At 28.7% G+C, this 17,546-nt stretch overlaps 2 protein-coding genes across 2 annotated transcripts; both read right to left on the bottom strand.

Annotated features, from left to right (window-relative positions):
- Positions 1–3,597: 3,597 nt before the first annotated feature.
- On the bottom strand, positions 3,598–5,818 carry LOC111019177 (exopolygalacturonase). Its single transcript, XM_088118117.1, has 4 exons — positions 5,393–5,818; positions 5,009–5,308; positions 4,353–4,871; positions 3,598–4,139 (listed from the first exon to the last, which is right to left on the bottom strand). The coding sequence occupies exons 1-4, from the start codon at positions 5,687–5,689 to the stop codon at positions 3,879–3,881; spliced, it is 1,377 nt and encodes a 458-aa protein (XP_087974243.1). The 5' UTR covers positions 5,690–5,818; the 3' UTR covers positions 3,598–3,878.
- A 2,728-nt stretch (positions 5,819–8,546) lies between these two features.
- Positions 8,547–10,917, bottom strand: LOC111021092 (exopolygalacturonase). Its single transcript, XM_088118116.1, has 5 exons — positions 10,488–10,917; positions 10,222–10,280; positions 9,839–10,138; positions 9,183–9,701; positions 8,547–9,058 (listed from the first exon to the last, which is right to left on the bottom strand). The coding sequence occupies exons 1-5, from the start codon at positions 10,564–10,566 to the stop codon at positions 8,798–8,800; spliced, it is 1,218 nt and encodes a 405-aa protein (XP_087974242.1). The 5' UTR covers positions 10,567–10,917; the 3' UTR covers positions 8,547–8,797.
- Positions 10,918–17,546: the final 6,629 nt, after the last annotated feature.

Here is a 17,546-nt window from a genome sequence, read left to right as displayed (position 1 = left end):
TTAAAGTTTAGTCATAGTAATTAACTTAAAACTCAAAGTTGAGGTAAAATACACTAAAAAAAAATACACCTATGCATATTTGAAAAAAAATAAAAAGTTATGATGTTTTCTAAAATAGATATTAAATGTTTGCTATGGAGTAAAATTGATCTATTTAATATGTTAAGTTAATATGTAAGTATAAAATATAAAACAATAATATATTTATTTTGTTGTTTTTATTATAAATATTATTATTACTTTGGTTCAAAAAGATGAAAAATTTGATATAAAAAAAGTTATGTTAGAGTTGAATATAATGATCATATAGTGTGAAACACAGTAATATAATACGACATATGGCTGGACATACAACAAGAGGACTTTCTTCTCTTCTATCTATTTTTTGAGGGTCTTATTGGTGGGAGGGGAGACATTTGAACTCTATTCTCAAAATATTTCACTGTATCCAGGATCGTAGAGGTGTAGAGGTGGGAAGGCTGTGAGTTTTGTAACAAAAGCAAACCGACATGAATAGAAATTTGAAATATAATAACAAATATTAATATCAATTATAAAAGAATTGAAAAAACAAGAACAAGGGAGATAGATGATAAAGGAGACTCCTATCGACTTTGCTAGTTTGTCAAATAAAAAATATTGTCTATGGAATCAATGCAACCGAAAGATGTGTATTAAAATCATGTTTCGTACATGTGCAATTTATTATTAACTCGAAAGGTATTAAAAAAAAAGATGCAAAATTGAGTTATGTATGTCAATAATGTTTGTTGTTTTTTTTTTTTTTTTGCTTTTTTATTTTTATTCATGTTTCATAAAACACTAAAGTCATCTTCAAGAATATCAAAGGTATTTCTGCTACTCTGATCACAGTCAAATTTGTTTACAACAAAAGTGTATCATGTGAAGATGTGAAAGTTGCTGATATCGACCTTACTTACCGCGAAAGTCAATGACCAATTAAATCTCAATGTGCATAAATGTGAAACCCACTATTATTGGAAAGCAAAACCCTTCCATTTGTCCCTGTTGATGCTCCATCAATTGATTAATCTTTTTCACGGGCTCAGAGTCACAACGAATTTCATGAAAAGCTATTTTGTAGTTTATATTTTTTCGTAATATTTGTTTTTTCACTTTAATGTTCCTTAGTCCTGCTCCATTTGGAGTCGTCATGTTCTCAATAATTGTATTAGTATTCTTGTAAAGTGAAATCATAGCTTTGAATATGATCTAGTTACCTACAAATCTTGAAAAGCAATTTTTTTTTTGTTCTAAAATGAAAATCATATCTTCTAATTTACTTCAAAATAGATCATTGATGAAATAGTTAAATCTGATTGGTTTGATATTTGTCCAAAAATAGTTTTTTATGAGGAAATTTTTAACATTATATTTAATAAAACTTATTTGAGAATTATCTATAATGTATAATCTTTAATCTATATATAAAAGGTATAATATAGGGAGAAAATTTATCTACCATTTTGCCTTTTAATTTTAATCATCTTCTTTATTTTTTGATGATAATTTTGCAATCATCTTTCTCTCTTTCAATATTCCCTCAAATTCCACCAATTCTGCCCCCCCTCCTCTTAAATTCAAAATATTTTCTTCCACATCTACAAATTTCACTTTTCTTAAATAATTTTTTCTCCCCCTCAAAAAACTTCATTTATCTCTCTTAATTCTTTCATTTTTTTTCCTTTCTCATTGACCGATCTTAAACCCTTTTATTCTCCACCCATCCAAATTTCTTACTCAGATTATATTTATTTGGATTTTGTAAATTAAAGATAGAGAGATAGTATTTAGACTTTTTAAAATAAAATAATATTAAATTTGTGAATTTAAAAAATCAATATTTTAATTGTGGAAGATAGAAAGATTTATTTTATTTTATATTTTAAATAAACAATGCACAAATGTTTTAAATAAAAAAACATAATAATACTAATTATAAAAAAATATTAACAAATACAAAATAAAACACATAATAATATAGTAATTATAAAATAAAAAACAATAGTAGAAAAAATATAAATTAAAAAATAAAACTAAATCAATACACACATTCTTGAAGATAGACAAACATATTAAAATTTATCAAAGTAACAACGAAGCCACATAAACTTGCGAATTGAAATATAGCTTTGATATATGAATTCGACTTGAACATATCATGTATATCTTGAGTTGCTTTAAAAATTAGAGAGATTTTGAGAGCAAGAAATCGAGAGAACTAAAAATAAAGAAAAAAAGTATAAAGCTCATGTTGGTGAAGAATGTTATAATAAAATGTCTTTTTATATGAGTAGACGATGAAAAAGTTATAAATCTTTTTGGATTTAAATTCTATTATTAATTATTGATAGTGAAGATCATTAAATTAGAAAACAACATCTTTCATATTCCAAGAAGTCACTCTTACACATGAAAAATATGTAGAAATTTATTGAATAATAACCCACCACCAAACTAATGTATTAATATATAAATTTAAATAAAGGTTGTATTAGAAATGGCAAAAACAGAAAAAACAAAAAAGGAAAAAACCAGAAACAACGTGGATGAGAGGTGAGATAACCTAAAAAGGACAATTTAGGTATTATTTTAAAAATCAAGGATAATTTCAAATTACCAATTCAATTTTTCAACCATTCTATTAAAAAGTAAAAATTAAAAAAATAAAAGATCAATTCAATTTTAACTAAACTCGTGGGCAGTGAAAAGGTCTTGAAAAATTGAATTAGTGAAAAGGTCTTGAAAAATTGAATTTAATCTGTATTTTTTTAAAATTAAAAATAAGATAATTTTAACATTTCAAGAATTTGAATGGTTTAGGAGAGAGAATCCATGATTAATAAGGGAGATAGTAAAAAAACTAAATGAAGGATAGATGAACAGGGACAACTTGGATGGTTTGGGCCTACGAAATATATTGAGGTCTTGAGGTATGATAATTTGGATATTATTAAAACAGTCAAGGTCAATATCGTCCGTAAAATATTTCTTCCATATCAGTATTTTTGACTGCTCTAATTTTTATACCTCTTTTTAAATAATATCTCTCAATCTTTATAAATTTCATTCTCTCTCTATCCCCACCATCTAATTTTTCTCTCTCGTTCTAGATACTATCTTTCAATCATTTGAGTAAGAAATTTGGATGGATGGAGAATAAAAGGGTCTAAAAGTGAACGAGAAAGAAAAAAAAAATGAAAGAATTAAGAGAGAGATGAATGAAGTTTTTGAGAGGGAGAAAAAATTATTTAAGAAAAGTGGAATTTGCAGGGTTTGGAAAATATTTTGAATTTAAGATGGGTGGCATGGGGAAGAAGGGGAGAGAGAATTGGTGAATTTTTAGAAAATTTTGAAAAGAGAAAGATGATGATATAATTGTCATCAAAGAAATAATGAAGACGACGAAAAATAAAAGGCAAAACGAGATAAATTTCTCCCTATTATGCTTTTTATATAGATTATAGATTATAGATTAGGAAAAAGTTTGATTAAATATAAATGTTAAAAAACTCCTCAAAAGGTTATTCAAACAAATTATTGGGATAAATATCAAAGCAATTAGATGTAACGAATTCGTCAATGACTCATTTTGAAGCAAATTAGAAGATATGATTTTCATTTTAGAACAAGAATTGCTTTTCAAGCTTTGTAGGTAACTAGCGAGAAATTAGTGATCATATCCAAAGCTATGATTTCACTTTTACAACAATACTAATACAATTATTGAGAACATGGCCCATTCCAAATGGAGCATAACAAAGCAACATTGAAGCAAAAAATATATATTATGAAAAGAGATAAACTACAAAATGGTTTTTCATGAAACTCGTTTGACTCTGAGCCCGTGAAAAAGATTAATCAGTTGATGGAGCATCAGCAGGGGCAACTTCCGCACAGATGGGAGGGTTTTGCTTTCCAGTAATAGTGGGTTTCACATTTGCACACTGAGATTTAATTGGTCCTTGACTTCCACTATAAGTAAGGTCTATATCAGCAACTTCCACATCCTCACATGGTACACTTTTGCTGCAAACAAGTTTGACTGCGATCGGAGTAGCAGAAGTACCTCTGATATTCTTGAAGCTGACTTTGCTGATTTTAATGCTTGATGGAACCTGTATCGAAATAAAAAAGCATTATTGACACATATAACTTATCAATATTCATGGGGTACCATCTCAAAACCAATTGGTTACGAGAGGAGTAGCCCATGTAAGGTCCATTCTTTTATCAACGTGGGATCCTTAACACAATTTTGCATTATTTTTTAAATATCATTCGAAGTTAATAATAAATTACACAAGAATGAACATAATTTTAATACATACCTTTCTATTGCATTGATTCCATGGACAATATTCTTGGTCTATAATGACGGGATTGCTAACGTTAGTCATTTCAATATCTTCGAAATGCATGTCAGTTGCTGGGAATGTGACAGCAGCATCGGGCCATGTTTTGATCCTAACACCATTCGAAGTATTGATTAATTTGCATTTTTTTACTGTAACTCCTACCACTTCTTTCTCCTTACTGTACTTGCCTAAACTTCCTATGCTAATGCCATGTCCAGGTCCGCAAGTCACATCACTAATAACAATTTGTTTGTTAGTATCTCCAACAGATATACAATCATCGCCGGTTGCAATTTTTGTGTCGAGAATGTTAATCCCTTCAGAACTACTAATGTGAACTCCATCAGTGTTGGGGCTATTCTCTGGTGCAGTAATTGTCACATGTTGAATGGTAACATTCTTGCAGCCCAAAAGATTGATATGATAATTCTTGCTGTTCAATGAAGTTATGTCCTTCACTATTGAATTAGTGATGAAATTGAGCTTCAAACTCTGCTCATTTTAAACAAACAAAAAATATCGGTGTTAAAGCATATATATATTAATTGAGAATATGTGTGCTTTAATTATATATGAATTATGGGAAAAAAACAAAAATAAATAGCTAAGATAATTAGAACGCCAATTACCATAGGAAGCTTGGTACATATTTTACTTTTGTGGCAATCATTCTTTTCCCAACCTGCTTTTCCATTGCCGTCAAAGACTCCAGTGCCTGATATTGTCAAAAAATCAACATATTCCACAAAAAGCCACCCTTCTCCTTTTGGTTCGACTGGTGCTTTTAATGTCCCTTCGACTTGAAGCTCAATAGAACTCTTACAAGGACCTTTGATATTGACTCCAGTTAATAGGTAAGATCCTTTTGGAATCAACACTTTACTTGGAGTGGTCGACGCACATGCCTCCTTCCAGGCATTTGTTAAAGCCTGTAAATTGAATTACTTCATTAAATAAAAAATTGTTTGATGTATAAATTGAAATGATCTATCAAACTAATTACATATATTTACCGCACTAATATCCGCGTCAGGTTTGGCACCATAGGTGGTGATATCAAAAACACCACCGGCACCACCAGTAGCACCACCTGGAGCAGCACCAGGAGCACTACTAGCAGCACCGGCAGCAGCACCGGCAGCAGCGCCGGCAGCAGCACCAACAGCACCAGCAGCAGCACCAACAGCAGCACCAGCAGCACCCGCAGCAGCACCCGCAGCAACACCAGCACCACTAGGAGATTGACCTCCAGCGGTAGACACTAAAAATAACAACAATGGTAATGCGACAAAGTTCGACTTCAACCCCATCCTTTGAGCTCCCTTCTACTTTTTCTTATTTTCTAGTTGTTTAGATTACTACCTTAGAAATTCATATGATTGTTCCAAATGTTCATTCATCCAACCCTCTTTATATACGTGGAGAAAATTAACATTATTGAAAGTTTAGCTAAATTAGTGAAATGAGTGTGTCCCTATTATTAGCTTTTCCTTTATTAATTGCTATGACCATTTCTCATTGGAATTCATTCCTTAAATTTGTCTGAGACAAATATGCATGGCCACACCACGCAATGTGCAACAAATGACGTAAAAAAAAACAAAAGAAAAAAAAATATGGATTTGACTTAAAATCATTGTCTAAAAATATGAACAAGAAAGAGTATTATGTGATACTAAGTAGATTTATGATTGAGGTTTGTTTTGTTTGATTGTTTTTTTTTCTTTTTTTGAGTTCCCAAATGAAATCTCAAGACAGGAATAATTTCTATGGTTTTTATCAAATGCAAAATTAAAATTTAACGATTTCAATCAAATGATTTATGATAATGTAAGGTTTTCAAGGGATTTTTTTGAACAATTAAAGAGATCACTTAAGAGTATAAAAATGAAGATATAATATTTTTAAGGATGAAGAGCAAAAAAGAAGAAACTGAAATAATTTATCTCTCTATATTTTTATATAATTAAGTCATTGCAAATTTAGAGTAGAAACTCTAATATATATATATATATATATATATATAGTCGGTAGGCACGTCATTTTTAAAGTATTTACAAATATAAGATTTTAAAAAATAATTACGTTCAAATATAGAGTAAAGAAAACTTATAAATTATTTATTAACCTTAATAATAGTTATTCTTATCCTTGATTAGATAACCCATCATTAGGTGCAACGTGAACTTAGCTCTAATAATTTTTAGGACAAGAAAATAGAGAGAATAACAAATACAATTGCATGGTAGGTTAGGTTGTTGACCGCAGGTTGCTTTTGGAATATTGATTGTTGATTAATTTGAGTTTTTTTTTAGGATTTGGTTTAATATGATTTTGGTTTTGGTTTTGGTTTGTTGGAATTGAATTTTGGTTTTAGATTTAGCATTGGTTTTGGCTTTGGAATTAGTTTTGGGTTTGGTATTAGTTATGAGTTTTCTATATCAATTACGTCATTCACCCACAATTTCATCGATTTTATGAGTACATGCTCATACTTTGGATAAAAAGAGACAATAGGTACGATTGGTTATTTCATTTTACGACGATGAAGGAGGAGAAGGAGGGGGACACTCGATTTTTGGAATTTCCGAACTTTGCAGCCCGCTTTCTTACCTGGTTGCAATATTCACCCTAGCCCACAAGACACTCGTCCTACTTCTAAATCTCTTACCCATTCTAAAATAAAAACACACACTTTTTTTTTTTAAAGATAAAAGAGAAAAACTAAACCTTGATAATGAGAAACCACTTGGGTTAACCAGCTGGTTCAAATCTCTTTTCACAGGGGTAAAACTAAAAATCATCTTAATGAAAAGCTTCATCTATAAGATCTCTAAAACCCATGAGAGTTCTTTAGCTTTGTTATTTCAAAATATTATTAATGGAACCACAAGTATCCAACGAGGTACTAAATATTGTTAATTAAGTAATTAATTTGTACTAAATGTTTATTTGATAAATTTAGTAATAATGACTCCAAATCTCTTAAATTTCTCAACCTCAACTAATATATATGCATGTTTATATTGTTTATTTGAGTAGTTCGAGATTTTTTTTTGAACAATATGTGTGCGGTTGAGGGTAGGGATGTTCATGCCGCGCCCGCCAAATTCCCTGAAAAGTTTTGAGAGGTTCGGGGTGAGGATTCCCCATGGGAAATTTGTGGGATTGGGTTATGTGCGGGGAATTTTTCCTCATATATATTTTTTAATTATTTTTCAATAATTAATTTTTTCTTAAAGAAAATTTTATCTAATTGCGGTCTAACTCTCTCAAATATATATTAGGTGGGTCGGTAGATAAGAATACATTATTTTTTTAGTACATGTATAATAAAAAGGATATAATTATTTTAGTATGTATGTATGTGTATATATATTAAAAAATGACGCGGGATGGGGAACCGGGAACGTATTCCCGTCCCTGTCCCCATTTAGGTGGTGTGGAAAGTTTTTTTCCCCATCCTCCCCGTGAGGAATTTAAACGGAGATTTCCCGTCCCAATTAGGCGGGCCCCCATAGAGACGGGGTCCCATGGAAAAAATGAATATCACTAGTTGAAGATTCGAACTATTAACTTTTGAATAGAGAGGTGTACCAATTACCGTTGAATTAAGCTCATGTTGACTAACAACCGAATTTTTTTTACTTCAATAAACATTTTCACATAAGTGTAAGGAAAGGAAAGCATAAACTAACAAATAAAAGATGTTAGAAACTTGAAATTGTATAATTATAATTATATATATACTACATTTATTTAAATATTTTAATTGTCACATTTAAGTAAACTCATCAATAAACTAGTTTCAAAAAGAAAAAAAAACTCATTAATAAATCCTTTTGTAGTAAAATAAAAAATTTTACGTGCACGTGAGTATATTAAAAAGTGAGAATGTGAGAAAAATATTTTAAAACTATTTTGTCCCTTTTTTAATTATTAGTTTACAAAGTATCCCATTTATTAATTTTTTCCAAAAAATAATTTATTATAAATATTAAATTAACTATTTCATTTATACTATTCCACCGTTCCAAATACTTACTTTTTCTCTCATTTATTCGATAGCGCTATCGAATAAATATAAAGTTAAAAAAGTCCTCAAGCTTATTCGAAAAATTTGTTGGGACAAATATCAAAGCAATCAAATTTAACAAATTAGAAGATATAATTTTCATTTTCGAACGACTAAGAAAATTGCTTTTGAAGCTTTGTAGGTAACTACCAAGAAGCTTTTGATCATGTCTAGAGCTATAATTTCACTTTAAAATGATACTAATACAATTATTGAGAGCATGACCCGCTCAAAATGGAGCGTAACTAAGGAATACTTAAGAGAAAAATTATATTATGAAAAAAAGTGAACTACAAAATGGTTTTCCATGAAACTTATTGTGATTCTAAGCCCGAGAAAAAGATTAATCAATTGATGGAGCATCAGCAGGGGCAACTTCAGCACAGATGGGAGGGTTTTGCTTTCCAGTAATGACGGGTTTCACATTTGCACACTGAGATTTAATTGGTCCTTGACTTCCGTTGTAAGTAAGGTCTATATCAGCAATTTCCACACCCTCACATGGTACACTTTTGCTGCAAACAATTTTGACTGCGATCGGCGTAGCAGAAGTACCTCTGATATTCTTGAAGCTAACTTTACTGATTTTAATGCTTGATGGAACCTGAATTGAACAAAAAAAAAAAGCATTATTGATATATATAATTCAACTTTGCATCTGTTTTTTTCTAAATACCTTTCGAAGTTAATAAAAAATTGCACATGAATGAGACAGTTTTAATACATACCTTTCGGTTGCATTGATTCCATGGACAATATTCTTGGTCTATAATGATGGGAAAGCTAACGTTAGTCATTTCAATATCTTCGAAATGCATGTCAGTGGCTGGGAATGAGACAGCAGCATCTGGCCATGTTTTGATCCTAACACCATTCGAAGTATTGATTAATTTGCATTTTTTTACTGTAACTCCTACCACTTCTTTCTCCTTGGTGTACTTGCCCAAACTTCCTATGCTAATGCCATGTCCAGGTCCGCAAGTCACATCACTAATAACAATTTGTTTGTTAGTATCTCCAACAGATATACAATCATCGCCGGTTGCAATTTTTGTGTCGAGAATGTTAATCCCTTCAGAACTACTAATGTGAACTCCATCAGTGTTGGGGCTATTCTCTGGTGCAGTAATTGTCACATTTTGAATGGTAACATTCTTGCAACCCAAAAGATTGATATGATAATTCTTGCTGTCCAATGAAGTTATATCCTTCACTATTGAATTAGTGATGAAATTGAGCTTCAAACTCTGCTCATTTTAAACAAACAAAAAATATCGGTGTTAAAGCATATATATATTAATTGAGAATATGTGTGCTTTAATTATATATGAATTATGGGAAAAAAACAAAAATAAATAGCTAAGATAATTAGAACGCCAATTACCATAGGAAGCTTGGTACATATTTTACTTTTGTGGCAATCATTCTTTTCCCAACCTGCTTTTCCATTGCCGTCAAAGACTCCAGTGCCTGATATTGTCAAAAAATCAACATATTCCACAAAAAGCCACCCTTCTCCTTTTGGTTCCGGCGGAGCTTTTAACGTCCCTTCGACTTGAAGCTCAATAGAACTCTTGCAAGGACCGTTGATAGTGGCTCCAGTAAATTGATAAGATCCTTTTGGAATCAACACTTTACTTGGAGTGGTCGACGCACATGCCTCCTTCCAGGCATTTATTAAAGCCTGTAAATTGAATTATTATATTAAATAAAAAATTGTTTTATGTATAAAAGAAATGGTCTATCAAACTAATTACATATACTTACCGCAGTAATATCGGTGTCAGGTTTGGCACCATAGGTGGTGACATCAAAAACACCACCGGCTCCACCAGTAGCATTACCAGCAGCACCAGTAGTAGCGTTACCAGCCGCACCAGCAGTAGTGTTACCAGCCGCACCACCAGTAGCGTTACCAGCCGCACCACCAACAGCACCGGCAGCTGCACCGACAGCTGCTCCAGCAGCAGCACCAACAGCTCCAGCAGTAGCACCAACAGCAGCACCAGTAGCAGCACCAGCAGCAGCAGCACCACCAGCAGATTGACCTTTAGCGGTAGACAACAACAATAACAACAATGGTAACGTGACAAAGTTTGATTTGAGCCCCATCCTTTAAGCTCCCTTTTACTTTTCTTATTTTCTCGTTGTGTAGAGTACTAAGTTAGAAATTTATATGAATGTTCCAAAGAATCCTTTCATCTAACCCTCTTTATATACGTGGAGAAAATCATCATTATCGACAATATTGCTAAATTTGTCCAATGAGTGTGTTCCTATTATTACCCTTTCCTTTATTAATTGCTATGACCACTTCTATCGCTCATTTCTCATCAAAATTCATTCCTTAAATTTGTCTGAGATAAATATGCATCGCCACACCTTGTAATGTGCAACAAACGACGTAATAAAAAAATTGAAGTATGGATTTAACTGAAAATTGCTGTCAAGAATACGAACAAAAAAAATGATTATTATTTGATACTAATGTAGATTTTTGTTTTAAGTCTTCTTTTAAGTTTGCAATTGAAATCTCAAAATAGGAATAATTTCTATGATTTTTGTCAAATGTAATATGAAAATTTAAAGTTTTCAATAAAATTGATTTCTTTGAAGGTCTTAGAGAGATCATTTAAGAGTACAAAATTGAAGATATAATATTTTTAAATATCAAGAGCAGAAGCATTTTAAAAGAAACTGAAATAACTTCTCTCTCTATATATGTTTATATATGTTTATATATATATAATTAGGTGATTGCAAATTTAGAGTAGAAATTCTAAAATATATATAAGTCCGTTTGTCAATGGAGAAATTAAGAAGTATAAAGGGTATAGCATGGTTTTATAAAATGTATGTACGCACGTAATTTTTTTAAGTATTTAAAATATAAGATTTTAAATAATAATTAAGTACAAATATAGGAGTAAAAAGAACTTATAAATTATTTAATTAACCTTAATAATAATTATAGTTGGTTATCTCTGACCACTTATTACGTGTCAACCTCAACTTAGCTCAGTTGGTTAAGACACCTATCTCGATTAAGGATCCCACGTTGAAAAGAAAATCGACCAATAATTTATAATAGACATCGACTACTTCTCTCATTACCAATTGATTTTGAGATGTAACCCATGAATATTAATATCCACCACGTAGTCAATGTTTTGATAATTTTGTAGGTCAACAACCGTTTTGTATTTTGTTAAACTGACTTTTGGTTGTACTTTAATTTTCTTTAAAAATATATATATAATTTAAAAATTAATTATTTAATTTAAATAATTTAAATGTAATTTAAATTATTTTACAAAAGTCAATTTTCTTATGAAATTAGGAAATATTATTTTAAGGATATATAAAATATTTGTAACACATTTGTCCATCCAATTTTTTCCAACGATTAATTTTTGAAATAAATATTAAATTATCTAAGAAAATATTTTTATAATATTTATCAAAGTCTAAATAAAAAGTATACAAATTCATTTAACATAAATTTTATCATACAGAAAATATTATTAATAATTTATATTTAATTTTTCATTATTTACTATCTTAAGTAAATTTGATTACTTAATTATCCTAAAAAAGTTAATTACTTAATTATCATCAACATTACTATTAAAGTATCTAAAAAAAACATTACTATTAAATTTCCCTTATTTTTATTTGACAATTACATTTTATTACAAAGTGAAAACCATTTAAATAATACTTGTTTAAACACTATTAACTTGATATAAAATTAAAATAAATAATTATACAAAATTATAACGTTTTTTACAAATGTGATAGTGATAACAAAAAAAAGTAAATAAAATGGAAGAAACAAAATGAACAACTATATAAAATGAAAAGAAAAAAACAGCTAGAAATAGATACCAAGAAAAAAAAAATTCTTGGATTATTTGGAAAAAAATAGATAAAAAAAATTATTGTTGACGGAGAAATTTCGGCTAATCACTAAATGCAGGTCACAAAATTAAAATTATATTTAGGACCAATCACAAATTTACACATGTCCTAAATTAATTTTTAAATCAAGAAATCAAATTGTGTCACGTGTCTCTCTTATGGTCGTCCGATGAAATCAATTAATTGGATGAAAACTCATGAAAGACTGGGCCCAAGATAATAGTCCATTAAGTCGATTGCCCATAAAGGACCCACCAAGACTCTATAAATAGATGGTCACCCATCGATGGGGGAGCAAGAAGAAAGAAGAAAGAAGAAAGAAGAGGAGCCACAAGAAAGGGGAGAGAAGAAGTCGAGAGCAAGAAGAAAAAAAGGAGAAAAAGATCCAGAAGTATTGGAGATTCAGAGCATTCGGTGCATTCAGAGTCATCTACAGCCGTTTAGAGTGTGAAGTATCCAGAACTAACAAGACTTGAAGACTACGAGACTTCAAGAATTCTGAACCCTCTCTTCGCCAAGCGACCGACCGAAGAACTAAACGTGCTGCAAAAGTCGAAGAACTTCAACAAGCTGCAAAGTTGAAGCATTCCAACACGCTGCAAAACTAACCTGAGGGATGATTATATGATTTTCAAAAATGATATTGAAAAATTTAAAAACAATTTTGAAATTTTGTTCTAAAAAATCATCCCAAACTCCTTATTTTTAATGGAAAATAAGTTCATGATAATTTAGTACAATATTGGTAGATCAATGTAATGGAAGAAACATTTTTTGAAAATATTATCCCTAATTATTTAACTTAATACTATCCATGCCCTTCATTTATGTATGGGTCTTGATTTGCCTTTTTCTCTTCCTTTTGAATTCTTATTCCATTCCGTGGATTTTTTTTTTTTTTTGGCTTTTAGAATTCCATTTCAGTTTTTTTTTTTTTTTTTTTTTTTTTACCTATTTGAAATTCTACTTTGAAAAGTTTGGAATTCTAAAAGATTGTAACTTTTTCCCATGTACTAATATAAAAGGCATTTTATTCCATCATTCATTCTCAATAGTCGATCTCCATTTTTTTAGTTCTCTCTTATTTATTGCTTTAAAGTCTCTCTAATATTGAAAACAACTTAACGCATGTCTGATACATTCAAGTCGACATGAAATTTATATATCAAGACTATATTTCAATTCGTAAGTTTGAGTGGTTACAATGTTACTTTGATAAAATTGAATAATGATGTTTATCTATCTTCAACAACGTGTATATTGGTTATTAGTTTTGTCTTTTTATTTATTTTACGATTACTATATTATTATGTATTTTATTTTGTATTTGTTGATCTTTTTTGTTATAATAAGAATTATTATGTTTTTTTTTGGACAATATTATCTTTATTTTATTAAATATTATATATGCAGACGATTTTTTTAAGGTTTATTTCTTTATTCTTCATGTATTTGTTTTTATCTTTTATCTCACGATTTTTTATTTTTAAGATTTCTTAATTAGTGTAGTAGATCACGTTTCAATTTTATTGTAATTTAGTGATCTTCAATACTGATGAGATGTATATATTATATACATACAATATTAATCTTGATTTTTTTTATTAAGAACAATTACATTAGTTTTTTTAAACATTTAAAAAGAGGAAAAGAAAAAGATACCAACATAAATATTGCTACATTAAATAGTTGATGTCTATTAAAAACATGTTTATCTTTAGTAATTGAGTAATAATTATGTTGTTTGTAAATCCTCTTTAACATTTTTATACTTTAACTTACCTATGCATGTTTTGATTTGAGTAATTTTGACATTCTCACATCCCACCATTTCACTTATACATGTATGTTTAGTTATTCATTGATAACAATAAAAATAATTGTGATTGTAGGTTAAATAACATTTAAAAGATATATTAATTTCAACATATATATGTCTTATTTCTAAAAGACGAAAAAAAAAAACTAATTACAATTTTAAGCTAAGTTCGTGAACTTAAAAAATGGTGAACTATTTATTTTAATAATTATTAATAAACTTTAGAAATAATAAATAATTATTAAATTATATTATATTAAAAAATCACCTACTATTTTATAGATAATTTATTTTTAGATAAATATAAAAAATTATAATATTTAATAGATGTCCAACTTTTTTAATTAGATTTACATAAATATATAATAAAATAAAATTAAGATACCACGTATCAAAAAACTAGTAACCGTTAGAATTACAATATTCTCTCCAATTTACCATTTAAACTGTGTTACTTTGGGAATTTTATTCAAAGGAATAGTGGAAGCCACCTCGAAATTAAAAATCATTTTAAAAAAGAGAGAGAATATTATTCTATTTTATTTTATTTTATTTATTTATTTATTTATTTTTGAAATAAAGAGAGAATCTTATTCACTTCCCTTATTCCACGGCAACACCAACATGTTTGTAATCATTTTACCCTTTGACCCTCTACCAACCATTATTAAATAACATGACCATATAGGATTGAATAATATTATTTTTTATTTTGATTATTGGATTCTCAAAATATTTATTTTTGTGTTTATATTTTTAATTTTTATTATTTTAGTTCTTATATTATTTTGGTTCCTATATTTAAAAGAAAAAAAAATTTTTATCATTAATTTTCATTTATTTTGATCATAATTTTAACACACTACTTCACTTACTAAATTTCTTGAAATATAGCCGTAAATTTTGTATTAAAGAGTTTTCATTTGGTATAAATTTTGTAAATATTGGTCAAATTAATCACTTTTTAAAAGTACATGGACAGCAACGATCGTTTTAAAAGTAAAAGAATAAACATGAACTAAAAGTTGAAAATACATTACCAAAATAGTACTTCTTAATTTCGATCCATAATTATCTTTATGATTAGAATTTCTATTATTTTTAAAAAATCAAACTCACAATAAATTATTTTCCTTAATACATTTTTATTTTATTTTATATATAACACATATGAGAATGGAGATTCAAACATCATATTTCAAAGAAATAAATAGACATCTTTAACTACTATATATGTTTATGTCAATTATTTTTAATTAGTTAGAAGTGCGAAATTATATATTAGTCAAAATAAGATATATAAACAATTCAAGTAAATAAGGTTTTTTTTTTTTGATATGTTCAAGTTGACAAATAACAAGTATTATTAAGATAGGTAAACAATCATATCCACAAATTTTTCATTAAAAATTTTTTGAGGCGCAAATGCAATGATCGAAGATTGAACTACCGAACTTTGAAGAAGGAACAGATATCTTAACGGTTAACCTTACGTTAGAGACAAATTTATTTATATTCCCAATCCATAAATTATTGTATTGCACTAATATGATTGACTTTGTGGTTTTTCCTTCCTTTTAATAAAAAAATAGAAAAGAAGATTCATTTGCACATTGGTGGAATTCGAACCAATTATTTGTAAAGGAACGATACCCTTCCGTTTTTAGTGAATTTATTGAAAATATATATATTTGAGTGAAAATAACTATAATTGAACTCATAATTGAACTTGTCTTAAAAAAAACCTCATAATTGAGCATTTTAAAAGTTCAAGTATTAAAGAGTGGTCTAATATTTAGAATTTAAGCTAACTTGAGTATAGTTCAACGGTTAAGATATTTTGTTCACTTTTTAAAAGTCTGAGGTTTACTTTCTCCATCCTTCTAAAATATGTATTTAAAATTTAAATATTAAATTTAGGATATAATGTGAAAAGAGAAAACAATTTGAAATTTTTTGTTAAAATACTATTTTTTATCCCGTACTCAAGAACTTATTAGGACAATTACATACTAAATTTATAGTATGACTCTCCGTCTTACCCATATGAACAATAATTTAGAGATTAATACATCTCATTTCTTTTTTTATGGTTGAAGATTCAAACTCCTTACTCACAAAATATATATATATATATATATATATATATATATATATATATGTATATGTATATGTATATCATATTTTAAGTATTGTACTTCTAAGTATTATACATTTAAAAAAATCTTAAATACAGTCTTTTATTACTAATTTGGCGTTAACTTTTCACATATGAAAAAATTAGTCTACATGGCATTCCATCTCAAATTTGGGAAACATATTTACATTGTGTCATTTCTTGAATAGTATTTTCCCGTGAAAGTAAAATAAAAACTAACCTCAAACCAACAATGAGGCCTAAGATTAATTAAAAGTTTTTTTTAGTACAACATATAAGGTTAGGAATTCGAGCTCGTAACCTCTTAGTTTGAGATAGATATTTTAATTGGTTGAGCTATACTCAGGTTGACAGATTAAATGAAAGTTAGTATTTAGAACTTGATTTAAATTCTATTTTGGTTTCCTTACTTTTAACTCTGGTTCATTTCGATCTCTATACTATCAAAATGTCAATTTTGGTTCATGTACTTTATAAGTTTTTGTCTATTTTAGTCTGTACACTTTTGAAACATCCATTTTCGTTATTGTACATTTAAAAAAATGAGGATCTTAACTATTTTATTTTTTTCATTTTCACAATTTTAGCATAACACTTTACTCACTAAATTTTTTCAAACATAGCTACAAATTTGTGCTAAAAGGATTCTATTACGTACCAAATTTTAATCATTTTTAAAAAATAGAAAGATAAAAAGTAGAAATTCTAGAAGTGCAGTAACTAAGATAATATAAATTAAAAGTATAGAGATTAAGAAACTAAAAAATCCAATCACTAGTTTTTAACATTAATCATTTGGAGGAGAGAGAAATTAAAAATAAGTCCCGGTTTTTTAGGACGAAAATGGTATTGGAATGGAAAATAATAAAAAATTAGGTAGGAGAAATTTACAAGAAAAAGACCTAAAAGGACAAAGAAAAATGTCAGCTTCTTAATGGAGAAGACAAGAGGAAGTGCACTGCACCGGCAAAGTCAATTTAATATTTGATAAATTTTCTTAGTATTTTAATAAATGTCTGGAAAAAGGAGAAAAGAAACGCCGTCGTAAGATAGCAATGATCCTACGCCGCATCTTTTTTTAATTTTTAATTTTTAAGAAAACCAGCCACTGGTTTCCGCGCTTTGCTTCTGTTTTCTCCTATCCTCCTTTTTTTTTTCTTCTTTAATTATAATCCCAATTTGGCCTTTGGGAAC

This window comes from Momordica charantia (genome assembly GCF_013281855.1).
Source record: "Momordica charantia cultivar OHB3-1 chromosome 9 unlocalized genomic scaffold, Mcharantia_2.0 BLBB01000009.1, whole genome shotgun sequence".
Taxonomy (NCBI): domain Eukaryota; kingdom Viridiplantae; phylum Streptophyta; class Magnoliopsida; order Cucurbitales; family Cucurbitaceae; genus Momordica; species Momordica charantia.
The sequence above is the reverse complement of the archived record's forward strand: the minus strand, read 5'-3'. Positions and strand labels throughout refer to the sequence as shown.

What these genes read in the sequence shown, in the direction of transcription:
- LOC111019177 (XM_088118117.1), bottom strand. Translation starts at nt 5,689, where the DNA reads ATGGGGTTGAAGTCGAACTTTGTCGCATTACCATTGTTGTTATTTTTA. An exon ending in CTGACGCGGATATTAGTGCG is followed by an intron (nt 5,309 to 5,392) that starts GTAAATATATGT and finishes TTCAATTTACAG; the next exon opens with GCTTTAACAAATGCCTGGAA. An exon ending in GGAATCAATGCAATAGAAAG is followed by an intron (nt 4,140 to 4,352) that starts GTATGTATTAAA and finishes ATTTCGATACAG; the next exon opens with GTTCCATCAAGCATTAAAAT.
- LOC111021092 (XM_088118116.1), bottom strand. Translation starts at nt 10,566, where the DNA reads ATGGGGCTCAAATCAAACTTTGTCACGTTACCATTGTTGTTATTGTTG. An exon ending in TAAAGGTCAATCTGCTGGTG is followed by an intron (nt 10,281 to 10,487) that starts GTGCTGCTGCTG and finishes CTACTGGTGGAG; the next exon opens with CCGGTGGTGTTTTTGATGTC. An exon ending in GGAATCAATGCAACCGAAAG is followed by an intron (nt 9,059 to 9,182) that starts GTATGTATTAAA and finishes TGTTCAATTCAG; the next exon opens with GTTCCATCAAGCATTAAAAT.